The sequence below is a fragment of the Somniosus microcephalus genome, chromosome 2 (assembly GCF_052327205.1).
Source record: "Somniosus microcephalus isolate GS21.2 chromosome 2, FLI_Smic_1.0, whole genome shotgun sequence".
In the NCBI taxonomy this organism is placed as follows: Eukaryota; Metazoa; Chordata; class Chondrichthyes; order Squaliformes; family Somniosidae; genus Somniosus; species Somniosus microcephalus.
Window position 1 is genome coordinate 321,226,429 of NC_140988.1, and position 21,084 is coordinate 321,247,512.

Here is a 21,084-nt window from a genome sequence, read left to right on the forward strand (position 1 = left end):
CGCTATACTAGAGGGTTCAAAGACTGAACCTATTTGGTTAGAGTTAAGGAACAGAAAAGGAGCAGCTACATTGCTGGGCGTTTACTTATAGATACCCAAATAGTGAGAAGGAGATAGAGGAGTAAATCTGTGGGCAAAATTCAGAGAACTGTAATAGGGCATGGTATTTAGTGTTGAATGCCAGTGAGGGAGAGGACAATAATAGAGCAGTAACAGTAGGAGACTTCAATTACCTGAATATTGACTGGGGGGGGGGGGGGGGGGGGGGGGGGAAAAAGAGTAAAGAATCCCTAAAATGCGTACAGGAGAACTTTCTTACTCAGCATGTGTGATATAGCCAAGTTTGCTGATGATACAAAGCTAGGTGGGAAATTAAATTGTAAGGAGGACGCAGAGTTACTGCAAAAGGATATAGACAACCCAAGTGAGTGGGTAAGAACATGGCAGGTGGAATATCATGTGGAGAAATGTGAAGTTATCCACTTTGGTAGGAAAAATAGAAAAGCAGAGTATTTTTTTTAATTTTGAGAGATTGGGAAATGTTGGTATTCAGAGGGACCTGGGTGTCCTTGTACACGAATCACTGAAAGTGAACATGCAGGTACAGCAAGCAATTAGGAAAGCAAATGGTATGTTAGCCTTTATTACAAAAGGATTGGAGTACAAGAGTAAAGACGTCTTACTGCAATTATATAGGGCCTTGGTGAGACCACACCTGGAGTATTGTGTACAGTTTTGGTCTCCTTACCCAAGGAAGGACATACTTGCCTTAGAGAGAGTGCAACGAAGGTTCACCAGACTGATTCCTAGGATGGGGGGATTGTCCTATGAGGAGAGATTGAGTAGACTAGGCCTATATCCTCTAGAGTTCAGAAGAATGAGAAGTGATCTCATTGAAACATACAAAATTCTTAGTGCTTGACAGGGTAGATGCTGGGAGGATATTTCCCCTGGCTGGGGAGTCTAGAACCAGGGATCACAGTCTCAGAATAAGGGGTCGGCCATTTAGGACTGAGATGAGGAGAAATTCCTTTACTCAGAGGGTGGTGAATCTTTGGAATTCTCTACCCCAGAGGGCTCTGGAGGCTCAGTCGTTGAGTATATTCAAGACAGAGATCGATAGATTTCTGAATATTAAGGGAATCAAGGGATATGGGAATAGAGCAGGAAAGTGGAGATGAGGTAGAAGATCAGCTGTGACCTTATTGAATGGTGGCGCAGGCTCGAAGGGCCAAATGGCCTACTCCTGCTCCTATTTCTTATGTTCTTCTGTTCTAAGTGGTAGAGGTCGCAGGTTTGGGAGGTGCTGTCGAAGAAGCCTTGGGTGAGTTGCTGCAGTGCATCTTGAAGATCGTACACAGTGCAGCCCTGGCGCGCCAGTACTGGAGGCAGTGAATGTTTAAGGTGGTAGATGGGGTGCCAAAATCAAGGGGGCTGCTTTGTCCTAGATGGTGTCAAGCTTCGAGTGTTGTTGGAATACTCTCCACTTGCCTGGATAAGTGCACTCCAACAACACTCCTGACTTGTGCCTTGTAGATGGTGGAAAGGATTTGGGGAGTCAGGGGGCGAGTCACTTGTCACAAAATACCCAGCCTCTGACCTGCTTTTGCAGCCACAGTAATTATGTGTCTGGTCCAGTTAAGTTTCTGGTCAATGGTGAGGTTGGGTTAAGATCTGGAACACACTACCTGAAAGGTTGGTGGAATTAGATTCTTTCAACAGGCAATTGGAAATGTACTTGAAGAGGACTAATTTGCAGGATGAGAGAGAAAAGGCTGGGGTGTGGGACTAAATTGGAACACTCTTTCAAAGTGCCAGCACGGGCACGATGGGCTGCAAGATTCTATGATTCCATCTATGCTTCCCAAATCATTCTTATATTGAGTCAACAGCAGAGTATCTAGACCAGATCCCTGTTTAATATCCTGTAGACAGGATCTTTTGCGTGTTACCACATTCTTTCACTTCAAGTTTATTTACCATCTGCTTTTGACCCACCAAGGTGATTGGCTTGGAGATATGGGGTTGGATTTTCATTCAGCAGTCAGGAAGGAGGCGGGACTACAACTTGTGGGTTTTAGTCCCACCTCCATCGACGTCCGGCCAATCCACGCGAGTTTCCCTTGATTGACCTTGTTGAACCCGCCCAGCGGGCTCAGCAGGCCAATTAAGGGCCACCCGGCAACAGGTGACGTCACAGACTGAAATTTCATCTGTCAAGTGGTGTTGACAGATGAAATATCAGTGTTTCACAGCTGTTTGAAGCTGTCAAACACTGACAGTCTGACTTCTAACCTGAGTCCTTCTCCACAGACTCAGTTAGAACTCTCACCGGCACTGAAAGCTGAAGGCTGTCACTTTTGACAGCTCGCGGCCATTCTGCTTTCAGTGCCGGCTGAGTGATGCACTCCCGAAACCTAGAGGAAGGCAGGCTGTTAAGGTAAGTACAGGTAATTTAAACTTCTTTACACACTTTAGACACACCAAACACACTTACCTTTGCACTCATGCACCCATCACTCACCTGAACACCGACATTGCGACCCCTCCAAGTCTTTCAGCACGGCGGCCCGCCTGCTCTAACCTGGTGTGGTTTGGAGCCGTCGGGAATCCCATACGACACCTCTCAAAATAGGGATTAGGCTAAAAACTGCCTGTTAACTACCTGTTAACAGGCAGTTAATTGGCACTAATCCCTTCCCGCCTTGGGTCGGCGGGTCCCAGTGCGGGGCGGGTGCCCGGCTCCTTTGAAACTTACGTGGAGGCGGGTTTTGGGCGGGATGGTGTCAGGACCCCCGAATTCGGGATTTTAGCCCCCCCGCACACCTAAAAGCCCGCCTCACGGCACACTGAAAATCTAGGCCATGGACTTCTAAAAAGGTTGGTAAATGGAGCTTCATCAAATGCCTTTTGTAAACCCGAGGAAATTATATCCACTGAATAACCCTTATTCATTAGTTATCCCTCAAAGACTGGCAGTGGATAAGTGAGGCTCAACTCATTTCTTAATCTGTACTGCCAAAGCAATCAGGAAATTTATACTCCAAGAAACTACCGATAGCACCCCAGAAAACACTGCTACTCCTTTTTCCTATTACTGCAGTTTGAAGTATTGCTAACTTGTATCAGCATATTTAACAGTAGGATCACCAGCTTTGTAAACATCATTCACCATTTAGCATTATCAAATTTACTGGGTAATTACAACTGGTCATGAAACAACTTACTCCCCTTAATGATGCCTGAAATAAATCAACAAGAATCCTCACTCTCATAAAATAGTTCAGCACAGGAGGCGGCCATTCAGCCCATCGAGTCTGTGCCGGCTTTTTCGAAGAACAAGCCAGTTAGTCCCACTCCCGCACTATTACCCCATATCCGTGCAATTTTTTTTTCCTTCAGATATTTATCCAATTCCCTTTTGAAGGCTACTATTGAATTTTTATCCACCACCCTATCAGGCAGTGCATTCCAAATCCTAACCACTCATTGCATGAAAAAGTTTTTCCTCATGTCGCCTCTGGTTCTTTTGCCAATCACCTTAAATCAGTGATTATCAACCCTTCAGCCCTTCGAAATAATTTCTCTTTATTTACTCTCTCAACCCTTTGATGTAAGAAAACTACTAGGCACTTGGTCTAAGCGTTAAACAAAGCTCTAAGCAACTGTTTTTCAACATGGAGATCTAGTTGTGACCTTCACTAGTTCCCGTTAAAGAATGTCCTGAGCAAGCTGGGCCCATGCCCAAGTGTTTATACTCTCCCTGAACAGCGCCACCAGCAGGCCGCCCAGTATTATTTCTGAAGTCATTTCCACATGAATGACGAGATTCACGTCACCCTTCATGATTTAAAACACCTCCATCAAATCTCCTCTTAGCCTTCTCTGCTCCATGGCGAACAACCCCAGGTTCTCCACTGAATCCATGTATTCCCTCATCCCTGGAACCATTCTATTAAATCTCTTCTGTACCCTCTCAAAAGCTTTCACGTCCTTCTTAAAGTGTGGTAATTGGACACAATACTACAGCTGGGGCCGAACTAGTGCTCAAGTAAGGATGTTCCTTTTTAAAGCTCATTTCTATGCATTTAAAATTGATTAGGTACCTGAATAGGTGGTCTTCAAAGTATGCAAGAAAGAACAAAGCGTCAAAATCAAAATCTTCCCATGACTAAACTCAGTACAGGAAACTTTGGTTTATCCAGAGGTTGTATGTCCGGAATACTCGATCTAACGGCAAAAATCAGGAGCCGTTTTCTGTAAGTTTTTTTAGATCTCGTTCTTTTTTTCCCCCCAGTCAGCCACTGCAAGGTCTGTAGCTATAGCAACAGCTTCAGCTAGAGACGCTTGCAGCTGCAACTGACTCTTTAGAAGCTGTTGCTAAGCAACAGTTTGTTGTCAGATATGGAGATGAAAACCTCCATATGCTTCAACATTAAATTTGTATGTCCGGCAGTTTTGATAGATCGGCAACACGCTGGTCTCGTCGGTGCCGGATATCACAAAGTTTCCTGTACTGGCTTATGAACTGAATTAGAAAAAATAAATCCTTTGAGTTAAGCAGGAACTAGATGAACCACAACCTTTGTAACTCTTTGCAAACTACATAGCAGTTCTTCGACAGATTTTAAAAGAAATTTTTTCGACGACCAAATGGAAGTGCCTTGGTGATTAGAAAGATTGAATAATAGAAACTTACAGCACCAAAGGAGGCCATTCAACCCGTTGTGTCTGTGCTGGCTCTTTGAAAGAGCAGTTGTTTATCCGTAAGCCTGTATATTCCTCATCCTCAAATACCTGTCCAACTCCCTTTTAAAATTATTTATGGAATCAGCTTCCACCACCTTTTCAAGTGAGTGTTCCACTTCAGACAACACTGAGTGAAAACATTTCTCCTCGTCTCCCTCCAGATCGTTGGCCAATGATTGTGAACCTATGACCCCTAGTTACTGACCCACTCACCAGAGGGAATAGTTTTTCTCTATCAATACCTCCCAGGTCCCCTCTTAAACTTCTCTGTTCCAAGGAGAACAGTCCCAACTTTTCCAACCTCTCCTGATAACTGAAGTCACTCAAAGAAACATAGAAACATAGAAAATAGGAGCAGGAGTAGGCCATTCGGCCCCTCGAGCCTGCTCCGCCATTCAATGAGATCATGGCTGATCATCCAAATTTAGTACCCTGTCCCTGCTTTCTCCCCATATCCCTTGATCCCTTTAGCCTTAAGAAATATATCCAACTCTTTCTTGAATATATTTAATGAACTGACCTCCACCGCCTTCTGTGGCAGAGAATTCCACAGGTTCACCACTCTCTGGGTGAAGAAATTCCTTCTCATTTCAGTCCTAAATGTCCTACCCCTTATCCTTAGACTATGACCCCTGGTTCTGGACTCCCCCGGCCATCGGGAACATCCTTCCTGCATCTAGTCTGTCCAGGCCTGAGAGAATTTTATAGGTTTCAATGAGATCCCCTCTCAATCTTCTAAACTCCAGCGAGTACAAGCCCAATCGACCCAATCTCTCCTCATACGTCATTCCTGCCATCCCAGGTATCAGCCTGGTGAATCTTCACTGCACTCCTTCCATGGCAAGAATATCCTTCCTCAGATAAGGCGACCAAAACTGCACACAATACTCAAGGTGCGGTCTCACCAAGGCCCTGTACAACTGCAGCAAGACATCCTTGTTCCTGTACTCAAACCCTCTCACTACGAAGGCCAACATACCATTTGCCTTCTTAACCGCCTGATGCACCTGCATGCTTTCCTTCAGCGACTGGTGCACAAGAACACCCAGGTCTCCTGATCGGGCCAGGAGAGCACCGAGGCGGCAGATAAAAAGGAGCAGAGGGGTGAGGCCCGACCAGATAGGACCAGGAGAGCACCGAGGCGAGGAGGAGCCCGGTATAAAACATAAGAACATAAGAAATAGGAGCAGGAGTAGGCCAATCGGCCCCTCGAGCCTGCTCCACCATTCAATAAGATCATGGCTGATCTGATCCTAACCTCAAATCTTCTATCACTCTGCATCCACCCGAACCCATGTGATCTCCCGGGAGAGGCGAAAAACCAGATAAAGACCCAATGGCCAATTTGGGAGAAAAAAATCTGGGAAATTCCTCTCCGACCCGTCTAGGCGATCGAAATTCTTGCAGGAGATCACTCTGTCCCTATATTTTCTACAGTACCTACCTTCTGTAAAGGCGATCTCCACCCCAGCCAGGAACAGGAATAAAACCATCTCCTGAAATCTAACACAGAATTAGAACACAGTAGGAGCAGAACAAGGCTACACGGCCCCTGGGCCCACTCCACTACCCACAGGGCCATGGCCATTCCGAACCTAGACTCATGTCCAATTTCCTGCCCGCTCCCCGTAACCCTTAATTCCCTTTACTTCTTGGAAACTATCTATTTCTGTTTTAAATTTATTTAATGATGTAGCTTCCACAGCTTTCTGGGGCAGCAAATTCCACAAACCTACCACCCTCTGAGTGAAGAAGTTTCTCCTCATCTCAGTTTTGAAAGAGCAGCCCCTTATTTTAAGATTATGCCCCCTAGTTCTAGTTTCACCCATCATTGGGAACATCCTCACCACATCCACCCGATCAAGCCCCTTCACAATCTTATATGTTTCAATAAGATCGCCTCTCATTCTTCTGAACTCCAATGAGTAGAGTCCCAATCTACTCAACCTCTCCTCATATGACCACCCCCTCATCCCCGGGATTAACCGAGTGAACCTTCTTTGTACTGACTCGAGAGCAAGTATGTCTTTTCTTAAGTATGGGCACCAAAACTGTATGCAGTATTCCAGGTGCACTCTCACCAATACCTTGTACAACTGCAGCAATACCTCTCTGTTTTTATATTCCATCCCCCAAGCAATAAAAGCCAACATTCCATTGGCCTTCTTAATCACTTGCTGCACCTGCATACTAACTTTTTGAGTTTCGTGCACCAGGACCCCCAGATCCCTTTGTACTTCAGTACTTTCCAGTTTCTTGCCATTAAGATAATAACTTGCTCTATGATTTTTCCTGCCAAAGTGCATAACCTCACACTTTCCAGTATTGTATTCCATCTGCCAAATCTCTGCCCACTTACTTAGCCTGTCTATGTCCCTTTGCAGGTTTTTTATGTCCTCCTCACTCACTACTTTCCGTCCCATCTTTGTATCATCTGCAAACTTTGATATGTTACACTCGGTCCCCTCCTCCAAATCGTTAATATAGATTGTAAAGAGTTGGGGACCCAGCACTGACCCCTGCGGAACACCACTAGTTACTGGTTGCCAATCTGAGAACGAACCATTTATCCCAACTCTCTGCTTTCTGTTAGAGAGCCAATCCTCCACCCATGCCAGAATATTACCCCCAATCCCGTGATTTTTTTATCTTGAGCAATAATCTTTTGTGTGGCACCTTGTCAAATGCCTTTGGAAGTCTAAATACACTACGTCCACTGGTTCCCCTTTATCCACCCTGTATGTTACTTCCTCAAAAAACTCAAGCAAATTTGTCAAACATGACTTCCCCTTCATGAAACCATGCTGAGTTTGTCCTATTAAAACCGGCGCGAGTACCGAGGCCCGACCAGTTCGGACCAGGGAGCAGCGAGGCAAGGAGGAGCCCGGTATAAAAACCGGCGCGAGTACGGAGGCCCGACCAGTTCGGACCAGGGAGCAGCCCGGTATAAAAACCGGCGCGAGTACCGAGGCCCGACCAACTCAGCAGCGGGGAGAGAGGTAAAAAGTAATCAGAGTGTGACGTCACCAGGGAGCAGGTAACTGATTGGTTGGTGAGTATTTCTCTTTTTTAAACTTTAACTCTGTAGTTTATAGTTACTAGGGTCTTTTCTGGTGTAGCAGGGACTGTTGGTAGACCATACAAGCGCCTTAGAGCTATCTTTAATTGGTGATAGTGAAATAATTTAAATTAATTAAAGGGTAAGTCATGCCAGGAGAGCCCAGCCCCGTGTTATGCTCCTCTAGCTCTATGTGGGAATTCAGGGACACTGCCGGTGTCCCTGATGACCACGTGTGCCAGAAATGCATCCAGCTGCGGCTACTAGCAGACCGCATTGCGGCGCTGGAGCTGCGGATGGATGGGCTTTGGAGCATTCACGATGCGGAGATGGTCGTGGATAACACGTTTAGTGAGTTGGTCACACCGCAGGTAAGGGCTGCACAGGCAGAAGGGAAATGGGTGACCATCAGGCAGAGCAGTAGCGCAGGCAGGTAGTGCAGGAGACCCCTGTGGCCATTCCCCTCTCAAACAGGTATACCGATTTGGATACTGTTGAGGGGGATGACTTACCAGAGGAAGGCAGCAGCAGCCAACTTCCTGGCACCAGGGGTGCTTCTGCTGCTCAGGAAGGGAGGAAAAAGAGTGGGAGAGCAATAGTGGTAGGGGATTCTATCGTAAGGGGTACAGATATGCGTTTCTGTGGCCGTAGACGTGACTCCAGGATGGTTTGTTGCCTCCCTGGTGCCAGGGTCAAGGATGTCACTGAACGGCTTCAGGGCATTCTGAAGGGGGAGGGTGAACAGTCAGAGGTCGTGGTTCACATTGGGACCAATGACATGGGTAGGAAGAGGGATGAGGTCCTGCAGCAAGAATTTAGGGAGCTAGGTAGCAGATTAAAGAGCAGGACCTCAAAGGTTGTAATCTCTGGATTACTCCCGGTGCCACGTGCTAGTGAGTATAGGAATAGGAGGATAGAGCAGATGAATGCGTGGCTAAAGAGTTGGTGCAGGAGGGAGGGCTTTAGTTTCCTGGATCACTGGGCCTGCTTCTGGGAAAGGTGGGACTTGTACAAGTCGGACGGGTTGCACCTGAACCAGAGCGGGACAAATATCCTTGCGGGGAGGTTTGCTAGCACTGTTCGGGGGGGTTTAAACTAAAATGGCAGGGGGTTGGGAACCTGAGCAGGGAGACAGAGGAAAGGGAAACAGGGATAAAAGCAAAAGATAGGAAGGAGAAAAACAAAAGTGGCAGTCAGAGAAATCAACGGTTTAAATCAAACGTGGCCACAGTAAATAATAATTCTAATAGGTCTAAGTGCGTTAAAAAAAACAAGCCTCAAGGCTTTGTGTCTTAATGCGAGGAGCATTTGTAATAAGGTGGACGAATTGGCTGCGCAAATAGAGGTAAACGAATATAATTTGGTTGGGATTACGGAAACGTGGCTCAAGGACGGCCAAGACTGGGAACTCAACATCCAGGGGTATTTGATATTCAGGAAAGATAGGCAAAAAGGAAAGGGAGGTGGGGTAGCATTACTAGTTAAAGAAGGGATTAATACAATTGTAATGAAGGATATTAGCTCTGATGATGTGGAATCTGTATGGGTAGAATTGAGAAATACTAAGGGGAAAAAAACATTAGTGGGAGTGGTATATAGACCTCCCAACAGTAAGGTGGAGATTGGGGATGGCATTAAAAAGGGAAATTAAAGAAGCGTGCAGTAAGGGCACAGCAGTCATCATGGGTGACTTTAATCTACATATAGATTGGGCCAACCAAATTAGTAACAATACTGTGGAGGAGGAATTCCTGGAGTGTTTACGGGATGGCTTCCTGGACCAATATGTCGAGGAACCAACCAGAGATCAGGCCATCTTAGACTGGGTATTATGTAACGACAAAGGATTAATTAGCAATCTTGTTGTACAAGGCCCCTTGGGTCTGAGCGATCATAATATGATCGAATTCTTCATTAAGATGGAGAATGAAGTAGTTGACTCAGAGACTAGGGTCCTCAATTTAAATAAAGGAAACTACGATGGTCTGAGGAGTGAGTTGGGTAGGATTGATTGGGGAATGGCACTCAAAGGGTTGACGGTGGATAGGCAATGGCAAACATTCAAAGACCGAATGGATGAGCTACAGAATTTGTTCATCCCAGTTTGGCATAAAAATAAAACAAAAAAGGTGACTCAACCGTGGCTAACAAGGGAAATTAGGGATAGCATAAGATCCAAGGAGACGACATATAAATTGGCCAGAAAAAGCAATAATCCTGAGGATTGGGAGCAGTTTAGGATTCAACAAAGGAGGACAAAGGGATTAATTAAGAAAGGGAAAATAGAATGAGAGAGTAAGCTATCAGGGAACATAAAAACTGACTGTAAAAGCTTTTATAGATATGTGAAGAGAAAAAGATTGGTGAAGTCAAGCGTAGGTCCCTTACAGTCAGAATCAGGGGAATTTATAATGGGAAACAAAGAAATAGCAGACCAACTAAATTCATACTTTGGTTCTGTCTTCACAAAGGAGGACACAAATAACCTCCCAGAGATGCCAGGGAACATAGGGCCTGATGAAAGGGTGGAACTGAAAGAAATCCGTATTTGTAGGGAAATGGTGTTAGGAAAATTGATGGGACTAAAGGCCGATAAATCCCCAGGGCCTGATAATCTACATCCCAGGGTACTTAAGGAAGTGGCCCTAGAAATAGTAGATGCATTACTGGTCATCTTCCAGAACTCGATAGACTCTGGAACAGTACCCATGGATTGGTGGGTAGCTAATGTTACCCCACTATTCAAAAAAGGTGGTCGAGAAAAAGCGGGGAATTATGGACCAGTAAGCCTGACATCGGTAGTGGGGAAAATGCTAGAATCTATTATAAAAGATGTAATAGCAGAGCACTTGGTAAGCAGTGACAGGATCGGACAAAGCCAACATGGATTTACAAAAGGTAAATCATGCTTGACTAATCTACTGGAATTTTTTGAGGATGTAACTGGTAAAATAGATAAGGGAGAACCAGTGGATGTGGTGTATTTGGACTTTCAGAAGGCTTTCGATAAGGTCCCACATAAAAGATTAGCGTGCAAAATTAATGCACATGGGATTGGGGGCAAGGTATTGACTTGGATAGAGAACTGGTTGGCGGACAGAAAGCAAAGAGTTGGAATAAACGGGTCGTTTTCCGAGTGGCAGGCAGTGACTAGTGGGGTACCGCAAGGATCGGTCCTAGGACCCCAGCTATTCACAATATATATTAATGATCTGGACGAAGGAATTGGATGTAATATCTCCAAATTTGCAGACGACACAAAGCTGGGTGGGAGGGTAAGCTGCGAGGAGGATGTCGTGAAACTCCAGTACGATCTGGACAGATTGGGTGATTGGGCAGAAACATGGCAAATGCACTATAATGTGGATAAATGTGAAGTTATCCACTTTGGTGGCAAAAACAGGAAGGCAGATTTTTATTTGAATGGCAATAGATTGGGAGAAGGGGAAGTGTAGAGAGACCTGGGTGTTCTTGTGCACCAGTCGCTGAAGGTAAGCATGCAGGTGCAGCAGGCGGTTAAGAAGGCAAATGGTATGTTGGCCTTCGTAGCAAGAGGGTTCGAGTACAGGAACAAGGATGTCTTGCTACAGTTGTACAGGGCCTTGGTGAGACCGCACCTTGAGTACTGTGTGCAGTTTTGGTCGCCTTACCCGAGGAAGGACGTTCTTGCCATGGAAGGAGTGCAGCGAAGATTCACCAGGCTGATACCTGGGATGGCAGGAATGAGGAGAGATTGTGTCGATTGGGCTTATACTCACTGGAGTTTAGAAGATTGAGAGGGGATCTCATCGAAACTTATAAAATTCTGTCTGGCCTGGACAGACTAGATGCAGGAAGTAAGTTTATGATGGCTGGGGAGTCCAGAACCAGGGGTCATAGTCTAAGGATAAGGGGTAAGCCATTTAGGACTGAAATGAGGAGGAATTTCTTCACCCAGAGAGTGGTGAACCTGTGGAATTCTCTGCCACAGAGGGCGGTGGAGGCCAGTTCATTAAATATATTCAAAAAAAAGAGTTGGATATATTTCTTAAGGCTAAAGGGATCAAGGGATATGGGGAGAAGGCAGGGACAGGGTACTTAATTTGGATGATCAGCCATGATCTCATTGAATGGCGGAGCAGGCTCGAAGGGCCGAATGGCCTACTCCTATCTTCTATGTTTCTATATGTTTCTTTGCACTTCCCCTTCTCCCAATCTATTGCCATTCAAGTAATAATCTGCCTTCCTGTTTTTGCCACCAAAGTGGATAACCTCACATTTATCCACATTATAGTGCATTTGCCATGTTTCTGCCCAATCACCCAACCTGTCCAAATCGTACTGGAGTTTCACAACATCCTCCTCACAGCATACCCTCCCCACCCAGCTTTGTGTCGTCTGCAAATCTGGAGATACTACATCCAATTCCCTCATCCAGATCATTAATATATATTGTGAATAGCTGGGGTCCAAGGACCGATCCCTGCGGTACCCCACTAGTCACTGCCTGCCACTCGGAAAATGACCCGTTTATTCCAACTCTGCTTTCTATCTGCCAACCAGTTCTCTATCCAAGTCAGTACCTTGCCCCCAATCCCATGCGCTTTAACTTTACACGCTAATCTCTTATGCGGGACCTTACCGAAAACCTTCTGAAAGTCCAGATACAACACATCCACTGGTTCTCCCTTATCTATTTTACCAGTTACATCCTCAAAAAATTCCAGTAGATTAGTCAAGCATGATTTACCTTTTGTAAATCCATGTTGTAAAGCCATGTTGACTTTGTCCAATCCAGTCACTGCTTTCCAAGTGCTCTGCTATTGCATCTCTTATAATGGACTCTAGCACTCATCCCTGGGAACATCCTGGTCAACCTCCTCTGTTCCCTTTCTAAGGCCTTTACATCTTTCTTGAAGTGTGATGCCCAGAATTATCCACCATACTCCACATGAGGCCTAACCAGTGATTTATAACGTTCTAGCATGATCTCTTTGCTTTTATATTCTATTCCTCTATTTATAAACCCAATTAACCCATGTGCTTTTTAAACCACCTTTTCAAATTGCCCTGCCACCTTTAAGGATTTGTGTATACCGACACCAAGATATCTCTGCTCATCTACACTTTTCAATGAAAGATCAAAAGAATCACCATAGCAGTCATTTCTTGCATTACCTCATTGAATTATGGCAAATATTTAAAAAATTCAGCAAAAGAATGAGAAAAAAAAATCTATACAATGGAAAGATTGATTTTTCTGACGTTTGAAAGCTTCTGAAATGAATTGAAAAGCGACTGAAGCAAAGAGTGGTTGTACTTGGGAGCAATTCAGCAAGGAAGCAAGTAACTAGTGAGATGCCTTCAGGATCAGTCGCTGCTTACAATCTACATAGATTTCTTGCAAGTGGGGAAAGAAACAAAACTCTCCAAATCTGCAAATGAAAGCAAACTGGGAGGGACTGCCAACAACAAATGGAAACAAGCTGATCAAACAGAGAAGGATCCCGATAGTTTGGGAAGTTGGGATGCATGGACAAATGCCAAGTTCTGAGATTGAGAAAGGATAATAACCAGTTGCAATATAAGATGAATACTAGTATGTGACAGGAAATGACACAGGAGTGGGACTTGGAGATGCAGCAAGATAAACTGCTGATGCCATCAGCACAGTGTGCGGCAGTAAAGAAAGCAAATAGGATTTTGGGCCGTATAAGTGGAATAATCGATCACAAAGCTCAAAGTAACCGAGGTTAGGCAGAGCACTCGTCTTGCCCCACCTGGTGCACTCTGCACAATTCTGGTTACTGTGTTACGAAAAAGGCATCCAGCATCAGAGAGGGTGGAATAATTAAATAAAAATGAACAGCTACTTGAGTTATGAACCAATTTATACCTTTAGAATAACAATCAAAGAATCGTAGAATAGTATAGCACAGAAGGAGACCATTCAGCCCATCAAATCCGTGGCAGCTCTTTTGAAGAGCAATCCAGTTAGTCCCACTCCCCGCTCTTTCCACATATCCGTGCAATTTTTTCTCCTTCAAGTATTTATCCAATTCCCTTTTGAAGGCTACTATTGAATCTGTATCCACCGCCCTATCAGGCAGTGCATTCTAAATCCTAACCACTCGTTGCATAAAAAAGTTTTTCCTCATGTCGTCTCTGGTTCTTTTGCCAATTACCTTAAATCTGTGCCCTCTGGTTATCGACCCATCAGCCATTAGAAACAGTTTCCCTTTATTTGCTCTGTCTCAATCCTTAATGATTTTTAAACACCTCTATCAAATCTCCTCTTAGACTTCTCTGCTCCAAGGTGTGGAGATGCCGGAGTTGGACTGGGGTGGACAAATGTAAGAAGTCACACAACACCAGGTTATAGTCCAACAGCTTTATTTGAAATCACAAGCTTTCGGAGCGCTGCTCCTTCTTCAGGTGAAGTGGAGAAATGCATAAAGACACAGCTTATATAGTCAGAGAATCATGTCAGATGTTTACAGGTAACCTTTGACTGCTGTGATTATCTCTCTGCCGAGGTGTGATAAATGGCAGTTGGAAAGGTTACCTGTAAACATCTGACATGATTCTCTGACTATATAAGCTGTGTCTTTATGCATTTCTCCACTTCACCTGAAGAAGGAGCAGCGCTCCGAAAGCTTGTGATTTCAAATAAAGCTGTTGGACTATAACCTGGTGTTGTGTGACTTCTTACATTTCTCTGCTCCAAGGAGAACAACCCCAGCTTCTCTAATCTATCCACGTAACTGTAATCCTGCATCCCTAGAACCATTCTAATAAATCTCTTCTGTACCCTCTCTAAAGCCTTCACGTTCTTTCTGAAGTGTGGTGCTCAAAATTGGACACAATATAGCAGCTGGGGCTGAAGTAATGTTTTATATAGGTTTAGCATGACTTCCTGGCTTTTGTACTCTCTGCCTCTCTTTAGAAAGCCCTGTACCCACAAGTCCAGGTCATTAATGTGTAGCAGAAACAGTAGTGGTCCTAGTACTGAAACTTGGGGAACACCACTGTATACCCACAAGTCTCTGTTTACTATCCCTTAGCCAATTTTGCATCCATGATGGTACTGCTCCTTTTATCCCATGGGCTTCAATTTTGCTAACAAACCCAATATGTGGTACTTTATTAAATGTCTTTTGAAAGTCCATATACACATCAACTGCACTGCCCTCATCCATCCTCTGTTACCTCATCAAAAAACTCAGATCAAGTTAGTCAAAGACGATTTGCTCTCAACAAATCTGTGCTGGCTCTCCTTTATTAGTCCATGCTTGTCCAAGTGGCTGTTAAATTGTTTCTAAAAGCTTCCCCACTACTGACATTAAACTGTCCGACATTAAACTGACTGGCTTCTAATTGCCAGGTTTATCTTTCTCCCTTTTTTTTTTGAACAAAGGTGTAACATTTGCATTCCTCCAGTCCTTTGGCACCATCCCTGCATCTAAGGAGCATTGGAAGATTGTGGCCAGCACCTCCACAATTTCTTACTTAGCTCAGCAACCTAAGATGCATTCCATCCAGACCGGGTGACTTATTCACTTTAATTACCGCCAGCCTTTCTAGTACCTCCTCTATCTATTTTTATCTTATCTAGTATTCCAGCGTCATCGCTTACTGTAGCTTTTGCAAAGTCCTCTTCTTTGGTAAACACTGATGCAAAGTACTCATTTATTACCTCAGCCATGCCTTCTGCTGCCGCCAATAGTTCTCCATTTTCAAACTTAATCGGCCTCACCACTCCTCTGACAACCCTTTTGCTGTTAATATGCCTATAGAAGACCTTTGGATTCCCTTTTATGTTAGCCGCCAGTCTATTCTTGTGCTGTCTCTTTGCCCCTCTTATTTTCTTTTTCACTTCTCCTCTGTACTTTTTATATTCAACCCGATTCTCCTTTGTAATATCAAGCTGACATCGGTCATACGCCCTCCCCCCCCCTTTTCTGCTTTATCCTACTCTCCAACTCCTTCGTCATCCAGGGAGCTCTGGCTTTGGTTGCCCTCCCTTACGCCTTGTCAGGATGTATCTAGACTGTACAATGAAGCCCTTTTATTGGAAAAGGTCTGTGGTTAATAAAAAGGGTGGCCAATAATTTTGTACAATTGGCTTCAATAGTCGCAAAAGTAGTGACGGAACTTTTTCTGTGTTATTCTACCTCTTAAACTGAGCAAAGAAAAAACCCGCATAGACAGTGAAACAGACTTGAATTTCAGATTACAGTAAACTCTTGTTTAAACGTCACTATCATCCGGAATACTTTAATAACCAGCAAAATAGATATATCTCAATACAAAACAACACCTCAATAACCGGTAATCTTGCCGATTCTACCATACATTTAACGGAACATTCTGTAGGTGAGTATTCAATTATACAGTACAATTCTTGATTTTATTATTTTTGTTTGTGTTAAAAATTGCCTTGGTAGGTATACCACTCTGTTATCCAGAATTTTTCATCAACCGGCACCATCCTGGTCCCATAGGTGCCAGATAAGAAAGAGTTTACTGTATTACAAATAAAGTTGAAGGGGCCACTGTTTGGATAAAGGTGACTAATTTGCTGGCCAAAATGTCCTGCACTCCCCCAACAATGAGTAAACCCAAGAAAGAAAAAAATGCCACAATCATTTGTTTACCAAGACATCAATGAAAACAAGAGCTAGCATACATATATATAAAAATTCTTACACCCGCATGTACAAAACCTTACTTGCATGTCAACATTTTCCCCATTATAAATCCCCATGTGCACATTTATAATAAAAATAACTCATGTGAATTTGTCACAATGTAATTATGCCATCTGGGCAATGGTGGCATTGGAGCACCTTAGATTTGCAATTTGCAGCTCCTCAGCCTAGGAATTTGCTTCCCAAATTTCCCAGTTTTGCTGTTTAACTAGAAATATTAAATGATATAAAAGATAACAATGTATGATTTTAAAATGGAGACGGAATTATGTCTGCTTATGCTAGTCTGCTTATATCTCCTGCCCCCTTACCCTGCTTTACCTGAAGGTTACACCAAGTCTCGACTCCCCGAGTGCACACTACGGGAGATCGACTAGTCAATTTATTTTGGAACAACAATGTCCATTGTATAAAATAAAAAGTAAGCAATATTTCTAGGCATATGATAACCCCCTAAGCAATGACATTTGTGTTTCCTTAGGTTTATTGAAAGTTCACAGTCCATTGCATGCATTTCTTCATGGCCAGCTTTTAACCAATCTCATAACACTAAGAAATGAGAGTATACTTTACATACCTGGCTCCAAAGATGTCTTTCTTAGCCAGATCAATGCCTGAAATAACCTTGACTCTGAGAACACGGCATTCTTCCTGAAAGTAGAGCGATAAAACAAAATTTATAAAAAGCCTCGTTTGGTTACTGAACAGCAAAGGTGCACAAGTTCCAAGCCAGATAGTGGAGAATGCCACCCTACCCCATGACTCGGCATTATAATAGCCAATGTTAGCTGAACGATAAAGACCAGCAAGGTGTCAGATTGGATCCCCAATCTGTGCTTTAACTGATATCAGCTGCAATGGCAGCAGACTTACTACAATTGGCCCAAAGGCCCTTAGTTGAAGAGGGGGTAATCAGCCCAAGTTCCCACTCCTGCCTACAATCTAGTGACCCCTGCTGGAATTTGCTCTGTGAATTTTCAGAGCAATATTGCAGATGCTGTGCAGAATGAAACAAATGGAAAAAAAAGTTTAGATTTCCTTCAAAAATATCAGTATTTAAGAAAATATCCATCATCCAGACTTTGCATTCGTATTCCGTACCAACACTGGAAGAACATTTGCAGTCCTGGTCACCTTATCTGAGGAAGGATGTTCTTGCCATGGAGGGAGTGCAGCGAAGATTCACCAGGCTGATACCTGGGATGGCAGGAATGACGTCTGAGGAGAGATTGGGTCGATTGGGCTTGTACTCGCTGGAGTTTAGAAGAATGAGAGGGGGATCTCATCGAAACCTATAAAATTCTAACAGGACTAGACAGACTAGATGCAGGAAGGATGTTCCCGATGGTTGGGGAGTCCAGAACCAGGGGTCACAGTCTAAGGATAAGGGGGAAGCCATTTAGGACAGAGATGAGGAGGAATTTCTTCACCCAGAGAGTGGTGAACCTGTGGAATTCTCTACCACAGAAGGCAGTAGAGGCCAATTCATTAAATATATTCAAGAAGGAGTTGGATATATTTCTTAAGGCTAAAGGGATCAAGGGATATGGAGAGAAAGCAGGGACAGGGTACTGAATTTGGATGATCAGCCATGATCGCATTGAATGGCGGAGCAGGCTCGAGGGGCCGAATGGCCTACTCCTATCTTCTATGTTTCTATGTTAACAGCTCTTACTGTAGCACTACCTCAGGACAATTTCAGAACTAATATGCCAAGATTTCTTCAAGCACAAATCAGGCGTTGCTAAAAGCAGTCACGACTTGCAAGTTTCTACCAGAAATCTTTGCTCAGCACACCAATCACACAAGCTTATACTACTAAAAATCTATTTTATTCTGGTGAGAAGTTAACAGTGACAATAGTACAATACAATAGGGCAAATATTGACAGTCGTCCCATCTAATTGATAAATAGTTAAAAAGACACCTTCAAAACAGAAAAAGCTTCAGCACAAGTCCATTAGTCTGAAGCCTGATTTTGAAAGACGACTCATGACCATCAAGAACTCACAAAATCAAGGGTTGTAAAATTGGACAAGGGACCTGTGCCTAAAGTCCTTTGCACCTGATTTTGCAATCTGATTCTGGGACCTGTGTTTTAGGCAGGCATAGAGTAAACAGAGCCGTGTAACCTGGAATGGAAGAGAATATAGGCTGGGAATTTCCTCGGAGCTGGTCCCCCTCAACTGTCGTACCTTCTCCAGATGTCACCAAGAGGCAGAATGTAGGTGAGGAAGAGGGGGAGGGGGCAAGGATAGATCCCTGGAGAGCTCCAAAAGGTAACAGTGTGGGGGCAGGAAGAAAAGCCATTGCTGGAGATGCTCTCTCTACGATTGGACAGGTTAGAGTGGAACCCAACTGAACTGGACAATGGAGTCAAGGTATTCGTGGAGGATGGTATAGTCAACCTTCTCAAAGGCTGCAGGGTGGTAGAAAAAGAATATTATACCAGTCACAGAGGATGTCATTTGTGACTTTGACTTGGGCTGTTTTAGTGCTGAGGTAGAGGCTGAGACCTGATTGGAGAGATTCAAACATGGAGTTGTGGGAAAAAAGAGCACAGATTTTGGAGTGGACAACACATTCAACGACTTGAGAGGTCAGAAAGGTTGGAAATGGGGCAGTAAATTGCAAGGACAGCGGTATCACAGATGCCTTTATACACACAAACTCATATACAAATATATCTATATATATATAAAAAACGGTTGGTCTGTCTGTTTGTCTTTCTGTCTGTTTGTCTTTCTGTCTGTCCGGCTGTACAATCAAAAGTTATAGAGCGTACCTACACATATGTTATATCAAAAGAAAGCTTATCATTAGGGGACTCTAATAGGCGTATTTACTTTTTGGTCAGACAAAAATTGTTCCGACAGTATACAAAAAAGCTTCAAAAAACAGCAACATTCCGCTCATTAGCGTTGAGTGACGTGATGGTTGACCAATCGTACAGGGGATTAACCTGATGGTTGACCAATCGGTGCGTCACGGGGGGCGATTCATTGCGTGTGTCGGCGGGCCTAATCCTTCTGAGCTGAGGAGAGTGCCCGCCATCTTGATTCCTAACTATTGATTTCTTTTTCCCACTTTCTGCGTGTAAATATAGATTTCCAGCAAAAAAAAAAAGTTGCTTTTAAAAGAAAAAAAAATCCTTTTGCAAAGGGGACTCGGGCTTTCCCCCCCTCGGCGGTGGATGAGCTGCCTGCAGGCCTCAGGCCTCGAGGCCTCGGCCTCTCCTCGCCAGCCACGCCCGAGCTCGGCACCACCCGTCCCGCGATCGCCGTCATCTTGGTAAAGGCTGGCGGCATGGGACTGAGCCGAGCATAGCCATCGCCGCCATCTTAGTAAAGGCTGGCGGGGTGGGAGTCAGCGCGCACGTCAACGTCGGCCCGGAGCGCGACCTGAGCTAAGGTGAGTCCGGCCAGGCCTTATGCGCTAGGCCGCGCACTGAACGGCCCTGAGGCGCTGATCCGCGGAGGGGGAGGGAGGGAGGGGGAGGGAGGGGGAGGAGAAGGGGAGGGAGGGTGAGGAGAGGGGGAGGGGGAGTGAGGAGAGGGGGAGGGAGGGGGAGTGAGGAGAGGGGGAGGGAGGGAGAGAAAAAAAGTGAGGGGGTGGGACTGGGAGGGAGAGCTCGCCTTCTTCCTTCCTTCCTTCGCAGGGGTCGATCGGGCCAGGCCTGAGGCGCTCCTTCCCCCCTCTCTCTCCAGGCTAATCCCAAACTCAATCCAGCAGTCTCTCTCTCTCGCTCTTGCCCCCAGTCTCTCTCTTCTCCCCCCAGTCTCTCGCTCTCTCTTCCCCCCGTCTCTCTTCTCCCCCCAGTCTCTCTCTCCCAACAACAACATGCCCTCAAAAAACCCTCGGCACCGCCGGGTACTCCAGCTAGTACATGTATAAACAACACTGTTCTGTTTACTCAAAGAGATACACCAGACTAACTATCTTATAGTGCAGTAATAAAACAAAGTTTACCATCCTGATTTAATTTTTGAAAGGAAAGACTTGCATTTATATTGCACCTTTCATGACCACCAGACGTCCTAAAGCTCTTTACAGCCAATTAAGTACTTTCTGAAGTGGAGTCACTGTTGTAATGTAGGAAACGCAGCAGCCAATTTGCACACAGCAAGTTCCCACAAGCAGCAATGTGATAATGACCAGATAATCTGTTTTAGTAATTTTGACTGAGGGATAAATATTGAGGGATAAATATTGGTTAACTCTCCTGCTCTTCTTTGAAATAGTGCCATGGGATCTTTTACGTCCACCTGAGAGCGCAGACGGGGCCTCGGTTTAACGTCTCATCTGAAAGACGGCACCTCCGACAATGCAGCACTCCCTCAGTACAGAGTGTCGAGAGTGGGTCTTGAACCCTCCCTCCCAATTAATAACTCCAGTACTGCAGTCAATCTTAACCACATTCAAAAATAGAGCCACAATCTGTTTCTTAGTCAATTTTAATTGTGCTTTTTTAAAAACAAAAATATCCTACCCACAGCCACCCACAGCCTCGAATTGCATTCAAAACTATTTGAAATGGAGTGCAACACCTGATTTTAGCCAGATTTACTTTCAGCCGAAATAATGAGG

The 21,084-nt window shown here is 44.6% G+C and overlaps 1 protein-coding gene across 1 annotated transcript in view; it reads right to left on the reverse strand.

Moving 5' to 3' along the window:
• The window catches only part of nedd4l (NEDD4 like E3 ubiquitin protein ligase), a 577,353-nt gene that overhangs the window by 414,879 nt on the left and 141,390 nt on the right, over window positions 1–21,084 (reverse strand). Inside the window, exon 2 of the mRNA XM_085974389.1 lies at window positions 17,075–17,148. Within this exon, the coding sequence (XP_085830515.1) occupies window positions 17,075–17,148 (74 nt within the window). The remainder of the gene's footprint in view (window positions 1–17,074; window positions 17,149–21,084) is intronic.